This window comes from Capra hircus, chromosome 10, assembly GCF_001704415.2.
Source record: "Capra hircus breed San Clemente chromosome 10, ASM170441v1, whole genome shotgun sequence".
In the NCBI taxonomy this organism is placed as follows: Eukaryota; Metazoa; Chordata; class Mammalia; order Artiodactyla; family Bovidae; genus Capra; species Capra hircus.
This window is the reverse complement of record NC_030817.1, coordinates 80373440-80388621: the sequence shown is the minus strand read 5'-3', so window position 1 is coordinate 80388621 and position 15182 is coordinate 80373440. Positions and strand designations below refer to the sequence as shown.

The window sequence follows — 15182 nt, the reverse complement described above, 5'->3', positions numbered from 1 at the left end:
GGGCTGGGCTTTGCCTTTCCCTTTCCTCCCGGGGCTTGGGCACTCTGAGCCCAGGCTCTTCTGTTGTCCAGGACTCTAGTATCAGGAGCTCCCAAAGCCGTTTCTTCTCCCGGAGATGAGGATTCTTCTCTGCCCTAATGTCTCTCCACCCCAGAATCTCTTCTTTGGGGCCCTGGACTGATCATTCCCTCCACATTCCCCTGAAGAACGCATCTGCCCCAACCAACCATAAAGTCCTCCGGTAATTTCTCAAGTTATGTCTCCATCCAGACATCTGTCTTCAGCTTGAGGCCCTGGGTATTATCCCAAATGCCATATCACCTCAAACTCAACATGGCTATGGTAAGCCAGCATCCATTCCTTATTTCTGTTAATAGCACACTGATGTTCCTTTGGGGAACCACCTCCTCAAACTGTGTGGTCCTGTAGGCCTCTTGGGGGTGGGCTCTGAGCTTGGCCAAATTGTGTGTTCCTTCCTCTGGCCATAGCCAGTGGAAATATTCAGGAATGGGGTGATGTCTCTCTCTCTCAGGCTTTTTTGTCAGCTTTCAAAATGGGCTCCCTATCTGCTGGGGTTGCTGGGCTGGGAGAACCTAAGCCTGATGCTGCTGGGTGTCGGCTTGGCCCTGCAAAGGAGGAAACTGCCTGAGATGGAAGCCAGCCTAGAGGAAACAGGCCGAGGGATAGAGAGCAACAGATTCCTGATTCGAGGGTTAGGAATCAATAAATGTTTTCTCTTGCTCAAGCTAATTGTAAGAGGATTTCTGCTATCTGTAACAGAAACAATCCTGATTCTCTGATTTCTCAGAGTTCTGTGCTGAGAAAGGGGAGCTGGTCTCCAGCCTTGGGCTTGCTACTGACCCTCATCCCTTCCACCCAGGCTGCATCCTGGACTCAACCTCATGTGTATGTATTTGGGACAATTTCTTCCAGTCCCTACATCCAAACTCTGTCTTAGCCACTCCACTGCAATCAACTGCCTCTTTGTGTCTGCTCTCTGGCCTAAAGATGTGCACACTGGTGGCATCACAACCAACCTTTCAAAGTGATGCTGAAAGCCCAGCTTGTCTGTACACTGGTGCCAGATCTAATCTTGGCGACAGAGTTTTGGGTGAAGAAGAAAATAATTAACTTTATTACTTTGCCAGGCAAAGGAGGCTACAGTGGGTTAATGCCCTTAAAACTGTGTGTCCCAACTTGGAGAAGATGGTGAGAAATTTTATAATAATTGTTCGAAGAGAGCATAATCAATTTGTGGACGTTCTTCTGATGGCTTGGTGGTGAAGTAAGTAGGAATCAGCATCATCAACCTTCAGATCCAACTGGTACATGCTTGTGGATAGCATACCATCATTTGATAACTTCTCTCACCTGGAAAATTTTCAGAATTTGCAAAATAACTCAAGGATATTATTATGTATATCAGTTGCTAGGGAAACAGGACCTTGCCCCATAGTTGCCCTTAACTGTGTCTCCCTGGTCTTGTGTCTCTTCCCTTCCCTAGTTAACAACTGCTTGAATCTGTCCATTGGAACTCAGGGAAGGTCATGGAGGCTGAATGAGGGCTGTTTCCTATAATCAAAGAAATGGGGGACACAGAAAGTCTTTGCACCTAGGAGCCCCACGGAGCCTAGCTTGATATCAATAGGTCATCATCTCTTCTGCTCTCATGGTTCGCTATCAGCAAATGGAACCACTCTCTAGCCAGCTGCCCCAGAGGAACCTGAATCAGTCTGGACTCTTCCTTCCTTATCTTCCACAGCCAATCAGACACCAGGACCTTTGGATTTGTACTTCACAATTAGCTCTCAAATCAGTGTCTGCCCACTTGACCTTTGCCGTGGTTCAAGGTTTATGTCTCACTTGGCTTTAGGCACCTGCTTGGCCTCCCACATCTCCAAATGCCACTCCCTCTCCCTCCCACTAATTTCTTCTCCAAACTTTGCCCGTAAGTTCACTTTGGAAAATTAAGAGAAAAGGATAATGTTTATTGTATGGCTCCCAGGTGCCAGGCTCTGAACCAGCAGTTTTACACACGTGTGTGTACGTGCTCAGTCGTGTCTGACTCTTTGCGACCCCAGGGACTGTAGCCCGCCAGGTTCCTCTGTCCATGGGATTTCCCAGGCGAGAATACTGGAGTGGGTTGCCATCTCCTCCAGGGGACCTTCCCGGTCCAGAGATGGAACCTGCATCTCCCGGGTCTCCTGCTCTGGCAGGCAGATTCTTCACTGCTGAACCATTCGGAAAGTTTTTTACATACACAGACTCATTCCATTTCACAACAACTCTGTTTTATCGATGTGGCCACTGAGGCTTAGAGTTTAAGCCATTTTTTTCAAAGTCACACAGCTGATCAGCAGGAGAAATAGAATCTGAATCCAAGTTTTTCTTTTTGTTTTTTTTTAATCCAAGTTTTTCTGACTCTAATTACCAAGTTGGGTTTTTTTTCCCTGCAATTCTATATTGTCTCTGATTTATCATTAAGGAAAAAAAAATGAGATCATAGCATTCTTAGGCTTAAAATTCCCTGAAGGCTTCCTACCACATGACAACTGATGTCTGTCATAATCTGGCTTCTGTTTAACCAGTGGTATCACCTCCCGCTCCTTACTTGCTGTCTTCTCTCCTATATGCTGTGTTAGCTCTATACTGTGTGGATACCTATATCTTTGAATTAATTGTATTTTATTATAGTTGTTTTTGTATCTCTGTAACCCCGGGCCCTTCTTTTAGCCTGACCCACCAGGTGGGCCAGTGTCAGAGGAACACCACCAGGGGGCAGGGCAAGCCTTGGCTTGGTCTGCATTTTCTGCTCCCCAGGGCCCTCTGGTTCACCCCATGGATGTCTCACAGAACCTCTGCAGCAGATACTAGGAGTGTGGCCCAGAACCCCACTTTAGAATCATGGCACTTATTGAAACTGAGTGGGATCCTGTGGGACCCTCCCAGGTACAAATCCTTTTTGTGTCCCCCGTTTCTTATTTGGAGGAAAAAGGCTTCAGCTTCCTAGACCTTCCCTGAGTACTGAAGGGCAGATTCAAACAGTTACTAATCAGGGAGGAGAGATAATGCAGAAACAGAGGAGGAGCAGTTCAGAAAGGATAGTGTGGCTATAAAGCAGGGTCCTGATTCCTCCTCAAGGTATATCAATTTAGTTCAGTTCAGTTGTTCAGTTGTGTCTGACTCTTAGCGACCCCATGGACTGTGGCACTCCAGGCCTCCCTGTCCATCACCAACTCCTGGAGTTTACTCAAACTTATGTCCACTGAGTCAGTGATGCCATCATCCTCTGTCATTCCCTTCTCTTGCCTTCAATCTTTCCCAGCATCAGGGTCTTTTCAAATGAGTCAGTTCTTTGCATCAGGTGGCCAAAGCATTGGAGTTTCAGCTTCAGCATCAGTCCTTCCAATGAATATTCAGGACTGATTTCCTTTAGGATGGACTGACTGGATCTCCTTGAAGTCCAAAAGACTCTCCAACACCACAGTTCAAAAGCATCAATTCTTTAGTCCAACTTTCACATCCATACATAACTACTGGAAAAACCATAGCTTTGACTAGCCAGACCTTTGTTGGCAAAGTAATGTCTCTGCTTTCCAATATGCTGTCTAGGTTGGTCATAACTTTTCTTCCAAGGAGTAAACATCTTATAATTTCATGGCTGCAGTCACCATCTGCAGTGACTCGGGAGCCCCCCAAAATAAAGTCTGTCACTGTTTCCACTGTTTCCCCATCTATTTGCCATGAAGTGATGGAACCAGATGCAATGATCTTAGTTTTCTGAATGTTGAGTTTTAAGCCAACTTTTTCACTCTCCTCTTTCACTTTCATCAAGAGGCTTTTTGGTTCCTCTTCACTTTCTGCCATAAGGGTGGTATCATCTGCATATCTGGGGTTATTGATATTTCTCCCTGCAATCTTGATTCCAGCTTGTGCTTCATCCAGCCCAGCGTTTCTCATGATGTACTCTGCATATAAGTTAAATAAGCAGGGTGACAATATACAGCCTTGATGTACTTCTTTCCCAATTTGGAACCAGTCTGTTGTTCCATGTACAGTTCTAACTGTTGCTTCCTGAGCTGCATACAGATTTCTCAAGAGGCAGGTCAGGTGGTCTGGTATTCCCATCTCTTTAAGAATTTTCCACAGTTTATTGTGATCCACACAGTCAAAGGCTTTGGCATAGTCAACTCAACAACACAAGCAAACAACCTCAAGGGATATACATAAAAATATCTTTGAGTTCTTCTGCAGCAACTGAGGCCCCCACCCAGGTTGTTATTCAGTTGCTAAGGCATGTCAACTCTTTGTGATCCCATAAACTGCAGCAGGCAGGCTTCCCTGTCCTTCATTATCTCCTTAAGCTTGTCCATCCAGGTGGAGAATGGTAACTTCAGGCTGAGCACAAGATCCCTGGAACACAGCCCTGTTACCTCACCAGCAAGCAGTCAGAAGAAAAAATTCACACACCCTAAGGCCCCTACCCCAGATTTTGTCTATAAAATCTTCTTCCAGAAACCCACTGGGGTTTCTGAGCACGAGCCACACTTTCTCCTTGCTTGGCCCTGCAGCAAACCTTTCTCTGCTCCAAACTCCCACATTTTGGTTGGGCCTCACTGTGCTTCATGGGGTATGCAAACTTGCATTTAGTAACAGGTGCAGGGTGTGACCAGCCTTGTCTTACTCTGCATTTTCTGCTCCCCAGGGCCCTCTGGGTCTCCTCTTGGATGTCTCACAGATCCCCCGTGGTGGGTGCTGTGGCATGCTGCCCAGATCCTTCAGGATCCTGTCCCAGATGCTGAGTGTTGGGTGCTGATAGTGAAGAGCTGAGCACTTCCCTGGGTACCACCTATGGCTGAAGGGAGCTGTCTTGCCAAATGTGCATGCTTCTTTCCTGGGGCAGCCTGTGTCCAATGACTGATTGGTTCAGGGGTCCAGAGTCCCAGCCCCTTTCTTTCAATTGAGGGCACTCTGAAGTTTCATCCTAGCTCCAGAGCTCCTATAGGGTCAGCTGAAGCCTCTGTTTCAGCCATAATGCTCTTCAACTCTTATCTCTATCCAATGCTGCTTCCCTCACAGACTCTGAAAATCTTCCCATCAAACCACCTGTACACAAGTTTCCATCTCAGAGTTTTTTTTTTTTTTTTCCAGCTTAAGATATCCCCCCAACTCAACTTGGATACTGCATTAACCCCCTAATCTGACTCTTGATTCCATTTTGGCCATCCTTCACAGTAGATCTGAAGTGATCTTTTCAAACACTACCTGATCATTCCACATCTTTGCTGGAAATCCTTTAGTAGCTTCTCATTGTTCTTAAGGGCGTCCCCAGTGGCTCAGAGGTAAAGAATCCACCTGCAATGCAGGAGCTGCAGGAGACGTGAGTTCGATCCCTGGGTTGGGAAGATCCCCTGGAGGAGGAAATGGCAACCCACTACAGTATTCTCGCCTGGAGAATCCCATGAACAGAGGAGCCTGGTGGGCTACAGTTCATAGGGTCGCAAAGAGTTGGACACTTATTTATTTATTTATTTATTTATTTTTAGCACGTTCTTTTTAAAGTCCATGTCCTAAACTTGGCCTACAAGTCTCTGCATGATCCAGCCCCACCCTCACCTATCTCCATTCTTCCCACTTTGCTTTTTGGCTACAGTGGTTTTGTTTTTCAGTTTCATGCATTTTTTTTTTTCAATTTCATGCATGTGTCTACCTCTTCCCTGCCCAGACCCTTGCATAGATTATTCCTGTGACTTGGAATCCCCGTCTTCTCTACCCCTCCAGACACAGTCCCTTTTTACTCCCCTGACTAGTCTCAGTTTAATGTGACTTCCTTAAGCTAGTTGTTGCTGTAATGCCACTGCCTCCCCTGCCCCCACATTAGATTAGGTTCCCATGAAATAAAGTTTCATAGGTCCCTGCCCTTCTCTTGCACAGTACCCATCTTCCTATAATGAATTATTTTTACGTAGGCCCATCCCTAACTAAAGGCTCTAAGCATTTGAAATGTATGACTTAAACAAGCTAACAACTATTAAACAAAATATATTCTATTCTTCTACCTTGACAAATACACACACAATGGTCTGGAATTTGGTTCGAATTTGAATTCAAATTTGGATTTTGTTTGGAATTCTCAGGATTCCACAGCAGAATGTGGTGTCGTGGGGGAAGGCATCTCTTTGGATCCACTTCTTTTCCCACCTCTGACACCATCTTCTACCACAAGGGGACTCCTTTGCATCATGTGGACCTTCCTGTCTACACAGCCCAATTCCGTCCACAGTCTCCTGCCAACAGCCACTCCTTGGCCACCCCCTGGGTCTAGGAATGTGTATGTGAGTAGTGTGATCTACCCTTGGGAGGGCAAACCCAGGAAAGAGGTCCATGTGGGCCCTAGAAATGGGCTTGGGGCCCTTTGCACAGAGAATTCCTAAATATGTGGAGTATAGTCCGGAAGGTGCTTGGGGTATGGGCAGGGGAGGCCTGGACTCCTCACTGCAAGGGACATAGCCAGAAGAGGGCCAGAGAGAAGCCTTCCAAAACACAGGGCCCAGGGCAGGGGCTATTCCTACCTGGGCCCAAGGGCAATAAATTCACATTTCCCTGGTTCATCAGGCTGTAAGCTCCACAAAGACGGGGCTGGAGATGGCCTGATTTACTGAGTGTCCCTAGTGCCCAGCACATTGTTTGGTGCAGAGTAGGTGTTTAATCAATATTTGTCGAATGAATGTACGAGAGGTAAACCAAGAAGAGGTCTGAGGATTTGGATCCATTACTGATGATCTAGATTGTACAGGTTGTACAGGACTGCAAAAACGGGGGTGCAGGACAGAGGAGATGGGAAGGGAATCCCAGATTACAGCTCTGTCTCCCTTCCTCTCCTTCCTCTTTGCTCCCTACCGCTCTCCTCCAGGACCTTTGCCTGCCTGGCCTCCCTCCGCATGGTCTGGCATCCCTCTGTCTGTATCCTTTTACCTTTAGTTCCTAGGTCCACTGCTCTTTTTCTGTGGCCTGGTCATCTATTTGCCTGTTATGTATTTGTTTCTAGTTCTTGGTTGCCAGTCTTACCTTCCTCTCTCCCTTCTTCTGCCACTTTTACTCTTCTAGCCCCTTGTTCCCATCACCTCTTACTCCCTCTTGATCCCCTCTTGAAAACTTTCTTCTCTCTTTTAATTCCCCATGGCCCTTCGAAGGCCCATCTCTGCTTTGTGCCCATGTTCCTCTGTCTCCTTCAATCCAGATTGCTGGGGAGCCCCCGACTTGTTCTGTCCTCTCGCCCAAGTCTATACTTACTGCCTCCTTAGCTAAGTCTTCCTGCCTCCCTTCCTCTGTTTTGTCCTTCCCAGAGTCCACCTGGTTTCATCTTTCTCATCTCCATTTCCCTGTCCCTGCTTGTCCTTGAGCCAGACAGTCTCAGCATGGGTCTCCCTCCTGCCAAGAAAACCCATGAAGCACCTTGTGGGTCCTCACTGGCTACTGCAGGTTCTTCTCTCTGTGCCCTTAGTCCTTTCCCCTGGCCCAGCCCTCACCCCCCAGACTCCTTTCCCTGGTCAGTGGCGCCTGGTCTGAGCCCCGAGTGGCTCAACTTGCCTGAGCTTGTTTAGTCTGACTCCTTTAGCCCGTTAGAGGCTTAGCCCTCCCACCTCTCCTCTGAGCGCTCCAGTAAACAAGAGGATCAGTGCAGACCTGACAGCTGCTGGGGGGCAAGTGTCTGGCTAGACCAGACCAGGCCTGTGAAAGGGGCTGCAGTCAACACTTGCTATTTCTTCTTCACCAGGGAAATTCTGAGGCCTCTTTCCTGTGGATTTACCTTAGAACCACATTCCATGGGCATATGTATGGAGTATCTAGTCTCCATCGTTCCCATTCCCATTTTGTGGCCTTGTTCCCAGGCCTTGGGTTTTGTTTGTTTGTTTTTTTGTAAAAATAACACTAGATCCAGGCCATCACACCACTTGAATGATGGCAACGGCTTCTGCTCCATAAAATGGAGGCCGAGTGTGGAAAGACAGGAGTCCTCTGATGGAGGTGTTTTTATATATGCGTAGCGACTTAGCAGCAGCAGCAGCAGCAGAGAGAGAGACAGGAGAGACCACCCCCACCCACCCACCCACACACATACACACAGGCCCCAAAGAAAGCTGAGTTGACTACAGGTATTCTGTAGACCAGGGGTTCTACTTTAGTGTTCATCAAAATAACCTGGAGGACTTATAAAAACACAGAGTTTTGGGGTCCCATCCCCAAAGTGTCTGATTTAGTAAGTTTGAGGTGATTGCAGAGAACTTGCATTTTTTAACAAGTTCCCAGATGGTGCTGCTGATCTGGGGGCCCCAGTCTGAGAACCGCTGTCTTAGATCATCTGAATCCATCAGCTCTTCACCTAACTCCAAAGGCTGGGACCCAGTTAATTTTTATAATTGACGATCCTTGGGGCCGATGGACACCCAGGTGTCTCTTTGGGTGGGGAGAGAAGACCTGTTAACCCCATGGGAGTGTTTGGATGTCCTTAGAAAGTAGAGAATAGCCTTTAACTCCTGGAGTTCTATTCTAGTACAGACTCTATTTAAACAGCTTCAGACAGGTTTAAACATCTCCTTGGCTAATACCTAGTATCCCTGTTCCAACTTCTACTCGGGGATGATAGCTCTAAGAGGTGTTAGGGGATTAGGCTGAAAATGTAGGTCACCCCCCAGCCATCTGGGAACCAGGAGGAGTGAGAGAGGAAGAGAGAGGTTCAGAGACACACACAAGGAAAAGGTGAGGGGAAGCAGAGGGCAAATGAGGGCAGTTTCAAAAGTGCCTTGGATGGATTGGTGGTGATTGGATTTCAGTGTCCCGAGGTGGCCTGGAAGGAAAGAAGGAGCAGGGTTCCTCATTTCCCCTCTGCTCCTGCTCCCAAGCTGCCTGTCCTGGGGCTGGGTCCGCAGCAATGAGAGAGGCCGAGAATAGATTAGGCAGGTCCTGGAAGGTTGTTTATCTTTCTGATGCCATAACTGTGAGGGGCATGAGGTGGGGATGAGGTAGGCGGCAGAAATGTAAGGATTCCTGAAAACAGGAAACAGATTCAACAGGCCAGGTGAGAGTGGGCTTGGAAGAATTCATACTCCCCTAAAACGCCCACAAGGCATGGCGGAGCCTTGGAGGCTAAGGGTGCTGGAAGCTTGTCTGGCCCTCTTTTCCAGTCCCAGGCTTTCAGTCACCAAGGGCTGAGGGTTATGTCAACATGAGGGTGCCGATGGGGGCCAACGTAGCACTCTGTACTGGGGAACGGGGAACAGTGAGTAGGACCATCTGTGATATACTTTGCTGGGGAAGATGCCCCCTTCCCTTCTTTGAGACCAGGCAGACTTGTCCTCTCATTTCCTGCAACCTCCCAGGTCAATGAGATATGCAAATGATCCCCTCACCTCATTGGCTGGAGGCCTGAGAACCATGGATGACCTAAGAGAGCTGGCCCTTTAAGAGTGCCCAGTGGGCACAGAGGTGCCAGGCCCTGCTCAATGGGGCCTCCATTCTCTGGGGAAGCTGTGCCTGCCTGGCTCTGACATTTGACCAATCATCTCTGCCACTCCTAAAGTGAGTATGTCTGAGGCCTCCCTTGGGTGCCAGGCCTCTCACCTAGAGCCCCCTCCTCCAACACCTGCTATCGGCTTTTTGTAGGGCTTTTTGTTTTCTGTTTTCAGGAATCTTCACATTTCTGCCCCCTGCTCTACTCCCACCTCAACTGGCTTTAGGTCCCTCACTGCTATCACGTCAGAAAGAAAAACAGCCCTCCTCACTTATCTTTTCATCCAACTCTGTCTGGACACCTCTCTCTCTCTCACCTTCTCCCTGTCAAAGATCAATTCCTTCAATGTGTGTTTTTGTTCCCATCCCCTCTACCCTTCAAGGGTGAGGAGCTCACTAGATATGGCAACACCTGGGACAGGAAAAGAGAGAGGCCTTGTCCTTCCTCCTGCCTCTCTGGGCAGAACCTGGGGGCCTGAGATGTGGTTGGAAAGCAGCTATCTAGGTTTGAGGCATGAAGATGGAGCCAAACTCTAAACCCTGGGGCTGTGTGTGTTAGTTGCTCAGTCGTGTCCGACACTGCAACCCCATGGCTACTCTGTGCATAGAATTCTCCAGGCAAGAATACTGGAGTGGATTGCCATTCCCTTCTCCAGAGGATCTTCCTGACCCAGGGATTGAACCCTGGTCTCCTGCATTGCAGGCAGATTCTTTATTGTTTGAGCTATAGGGAAGTCCCTGCTTTGTCCCTCCTGGGGCTGTTAGAACTGGGAGTTGGGCTCAAGCTTGGGACTTCCAGGCTGGGAAGTCTCTCCAAGGTCACCTAGCCAGAGGTGCCTCAAGTGGGCACATGCTCTGTGGTTGATAACAGAGAGGAGGGTTCCTGGGTGACACAAGTTCCTGGGTTCAACTCTGTTGAAGTTGAGCAGATGGCTTACTGAAGGACTTCTCAGGTGACTATGTTGCTTGTGCTCTGTGAACCTGCAAGAGGTGAGGATTGGAGGTAGCATTTCTCAAAATGATCTGAGCATAGACCCCCTCCTTGGCTATTTCTCAGACTTCATGTTTTGCAGAACAGTCTTTGAGAATTGTTAAAGTCTAACTACCTTCCTTGAACAGAAGGGGAAACTAGGGTCAGAAAGGGAAGGTGACCTGTTCAAGTTCACATGTCTTAGGTCCTGGATGGAAGGAGGAAAACTAATCTCGGTTGGTTTTCCTTGGAGAGATTGGCCTTGAGGAAAGATGGTTACCACTCTGTCCTGATCTTTTTAGAATTGATTCTGGGACCTTTTTTCCTTGAAGAGTCTCTTGCTCGTTGATTAATCCATAGAATGAATGTGCACTGAGGGTCTTCTACATGCAAGGCGTTGGCCTGGGTGTTCTGAGAGAGAGAGGTATTACAGCATGTGATCCAGCTATATTAACATCCACAGCATATGTGCCTTGCCATTGCCCTAAAATATACACATTCTCTGTCACAGTTAATTAAGCAACATTTTTTTAATTGCTTGGAAATGAAATGATGCCTCTTGAGATGACAGAGACGTTCAGCATGTCCCAGCACTAGAGTTGGGAGTGCTGCCATATTCTTCTTGTTTTTCATAGATCCCAGAGGCACCAGCAGGCTGGAGGCCGTGCTATCCCCTTTCTCACTCAGGCTTTAAGCAGCTTGGCCCCTGGTCAGGAGCCCCTGCCACCTAAGAAGTTGTATCTCAGCCTGGAGGCGACTATGCAGGGAACAGACTGTGCCATCACCCCAGCTTTCCAGAATTCTGTCTCCATGGCACTTGGGCTTTGGGGGAGGAGACTGGCAGGAAGTCTCCAGGTGCTCCGAACCTGTCCTCTTCTTTGCAGGTGCACCCCTCCTAATCCAGCCCCAGAATGGCACTGCCTCCCAGTCCCCTGGCCATGGAATATGTCAATGACTTTGACTTGATGAAGTTTGAGGTAAAGCGGGAACCCTCAGAGGGGCGATCTGGCCCCTCGACAGCCTCGCTGGGCTCCACACCCTACAGCTCAGTGCCTCCTTCACCCACCTTCAGTGAGCCAGGCATGGTGGGGGCCACCGAGGGCACCCGGCCAGGCCTGGAGGAGCTGTACTGGCTGGCCACCCTGCAGCAGCAGCTGGGGGCTGGGGAGGCGCTGGGGCTAAGTCCTGAGGAGGCTGTGGAGCTGCTGCAGGGTCAGAGCCCAGTCCCTGTTGAAGGGCCCCATGCCTACTACCCAGGGAGTCCAGAGGAGACAGGAGCCCAGCATGCCCAGGTGAGTGGTCAGTGAGAGGGTTGGGGGGGGGGGGGCAGGGTGAGAAGGGAGGCCAGCCCAGAGAGGAAGGAGAGTCCCTGGAGAGGCTTACCAGTTTGGGAAAGGAACAAAGGACAGGAGAAGGGAAGTACCTTTAGAAGATATCAGATAAAGAAAACCATTGTTCTGCGCCCCCCACCCCCACCCCCCAATAGGGAGAAATGAGTGGGCTTAACCAGGAGGAAGAGGGAGAAGACAAGGTTAGAAGAGGACCAACTGAAAGGGGAGAGTTGAGAGTTAAAGGGCATCAGGAATGATTGATTACGGGCAGGTATATAGATACTGAGTTTGTGGAAACCGGGAAACCGTTGTGCGTGGAATGGAGTGGAGTTGAAACTGTAGGAACCAGAATGAAGTTGGCCTTTTTAAGACTTCCCCAGCCCCCAGTCTTCTCAGGAAGGATTGGGACTCATCCTATTAATCATAGACAGATGGGGGCGTTGAGGGCATTAAGACATAATCCAAATCCTTTGAGGGTCACAGGGTTGAGGAGCGAGGTGTGTTGGAGGACAGGGGAGCGAGGCGTGTTGGAGGGGCAGGGTTTGTCTGCCCTGGGACACACATAGGCCAGGAGCCCCGCTCAAGACCGCGCAAAGGCAAAGGCGGTGTGGGGTTCCGGCGCGCGATTGGCTTGCCCGAAGGTGGGTGGGAAACGCGGGGACCACCCAAAGGGGTCGAAGACCCTTGCTGATGGTGGAGGGCAGTGGAGAGCGTGTTGGGACCTGGAACAGGATCTAGGCTGCAGGACAGATTCAGGGGAAGGCGCATGTTCAGGTAAAGTTGGGAGCCGGGGGCGGGGCCAGGTGGGCGGGGCCACCGGAGCTGGGAGCCAGGCGGGAGCCAGCCGGGAGCCTGTGCTCACCCGCGACCCGCCGGTTCTCTCTGCAGCTGGCGGAGCGGTTTTCCGACGCGGCGCTGGTGTCGATGTCTGTGCGAGAGCTAAACCGACAGCTGCGGGGCTGCGGGCGCGACGAGGCGCTGCGGCTGAAGCAGAGGCGCCGCACGCTGAAGAACCGCGGGTACGCGCAGGCCTGTCGCTCCAAGCGACTGCAACAGCGGCGGGGGCTGGAGGCGGAGCGCGCCCGCCTGGCCACCCAGCTGGACGCGCTGCGGGCCGAAGTGGCCCGCCTGGCTAGGGAACGCGACCTCTACAAGGCTCGCTGTGAACTGCTGGCCCCAAGCGGCCTGGGGCCAGAGGCCACGCCCACCTCTTCCTCTGAGCCGCTGGCCACCGAGTGGTGGAGTAGGTGGGCGGGTGGTGTGCACCACCCCGGAGGCGCCTGTGCCATTCACTAGATGGCTACTGAACGCCTTCTGGTGCCAGACACTCCTTTGGATGACCACACAAGTATCCCCAAACTTCCTGGACCCTCAAGGCATGCTCTGAGGTTAGATGCTGGTCATTTCCTGGGAGAGGGGTCCCCTTCCCTCACGCAGGACGTGCACAGAAACCCTTCACTTTCTGCCCCACTCTATAGGACCGGGTCACTGAAATCTGCGGGGGTCAGTGCCAGGCATTGTGTAGGGGGCGGGCCGCAAGGAGGTGTGGATGACGTACAGTGAATGGGAGGTGAGGGAGTCCTGCTGCTCCCAGATCAGTATAGATTTTAATTCAAGGCTTTCAACCTGTAGTGCAGTAAGGTGGTAATTAGCAATGAGGCTATGTTTTCATTCCAGGGCTTGTAACCTCCCCATTTTAGGACAACTGCATTTTCAAGATTTCAATTTCCATTATCAAGACAGACCAGAAACTTGATTCAAGAGGCTTTTGTCCTAGCTAACCCCATGGCCTCCAAGGTCTAGAGCAGCAAAGATCAGAGGAGCTCCAGGGGTGGTAGGTGTGGGCTGGGAGAGGACCCTGAGCAGGAGTCTGAAAACCTGGGTGCTAGTCTCAGCTCTGCCACAGGATACCTCTGGCACCTTGAGCAAATCACTGGCTCCCTGGGTTTTGATGACTTCATCTAATGCTCACTTGACTGGATGACTTCTGACACCTTTCCAGTTCTGGCCTTTCCGTAGTGTGGAAGCCCCAGGGGTCTCCCCGAGAATCCCTCAACTCAGCCTCATTAAAGGGACTTCCTGCCCTGTTCCAGCTTCCTGACTGCAGCCTAGGCCCTGGATGAGACCGTGCACTGGTTCTGGGTTGCTCCCTCCATGCTGCCTTGGCCTCCAGACCTGCATAGGTTGCCCCTGCTCCCTTTCGCCTCTCTGAGGGCTGAGGTGAGACTGTCCCCAGCCTGTCAAGGAGCTGAAAGAATGCAGCTTTTGTGAATTAAACTTGAAGTCTAGGCACAACCGTATGCTATTGGCTAGATGTTCTTGCAATTTAAGAAGTGTTTATTCTATGTCCTTGCTCCAGGCCTATGTAAGTGTGTGTGTGCATATGTGTGTGTGTGAGAGAGAGAGAGAGAATGAGAGAGAGAGATACAAAGTGTGGTGTGGGGAAAGAGATTGGATAGCCCCCACCAGGCCTGAGTGGAGCATCACAGTTCTAAGGCCCAATTGAAATGGGGGTGGGGGGCGGGGATTGGGCCAGATGGAACCTCCCGCTCCCACCTCCACTGCATAGAAGCCCAAGAACAGTAGTGACCCAGCCAGGCCTGCCTGGGGCTATCCTGATGGCTCACAGTTGCCATGGTAACCCAGCCCTTGAGTTCAGCAGCCTACAGAGAGTGGGCGGGGCTCTGGGTAGAGGAGAGGCATTGGACTGGGAGCAGTTACCTTAGCAGCAGTGGTAGGTCCTCTAAGGGACATATAATAAATGGAGAGAAGCAGCTGGGTATGGGGGAAGAAGCTCCCATATGTCTCTCTTCCTTTCTGCCCCCTCTATTCGCCCCCTCCCCAGCTGTCTCTTCCCATCCCTGTTCTTGTTCCCTCCTCCCGTCCTCTAGTTCTAGCCCAGCTCATCCCTCCTCCACTCAGGAGCCTGTGATGAGAGTCCTCTCCTCCATCTCCACCAGAATTTTCTTTCTCTTCTTATTTCCCACCACTGACCACTGGTCACCCGCTTGGGCGCTGTCTCCTCTATGAGTGGCTTATGGCACCCTGAGCACCTCCTCCTCCATCCCCTTCCACTGGCATCCTTGAAGGGAGAGGCTGGCGCAGGGAAGGTCCTTCTAGGAGCCCAGCTCTTCTCCTGTCACTCTGGCTATCCCCTGGATCCTCATGTGTTCTCTACAGCTGTGATCTAGACCCACCACCATTCTTGCCCGCCTTCTTTAACTAGCTGAGGCCCTCCATGACACACGTAAGGGCAGAGACGCCCATCCATAGACATCTACTCCCATACACATAATTGGGCCATGTTTGCACACCCTGGGGTCACAAGTGGGTCACGTGGGTACACCGCAAATGGAAGTTGCACATTTATG

The 15182-nt window shown here is 50.4% G+C and overlaps 1 protein-coding gene across 1 annotated transcript; it reads left to right on the top strand.

Moving 5' to 3' along the window:
• On the top strand, positions 142-14107 carry NRL (neural retina leucine zipper). The gene is given in 4 exon segments (XM_018054615.1): positions 142-342; positions 11365-11772; positions 12700-12991; positions 12994-14107. Coding segments are annotated over 3 exon segments (711 nt in total). The 5' UTR covers positions 142-342; positions 11365-11391; the 3' UTR covers positions 13032-14107.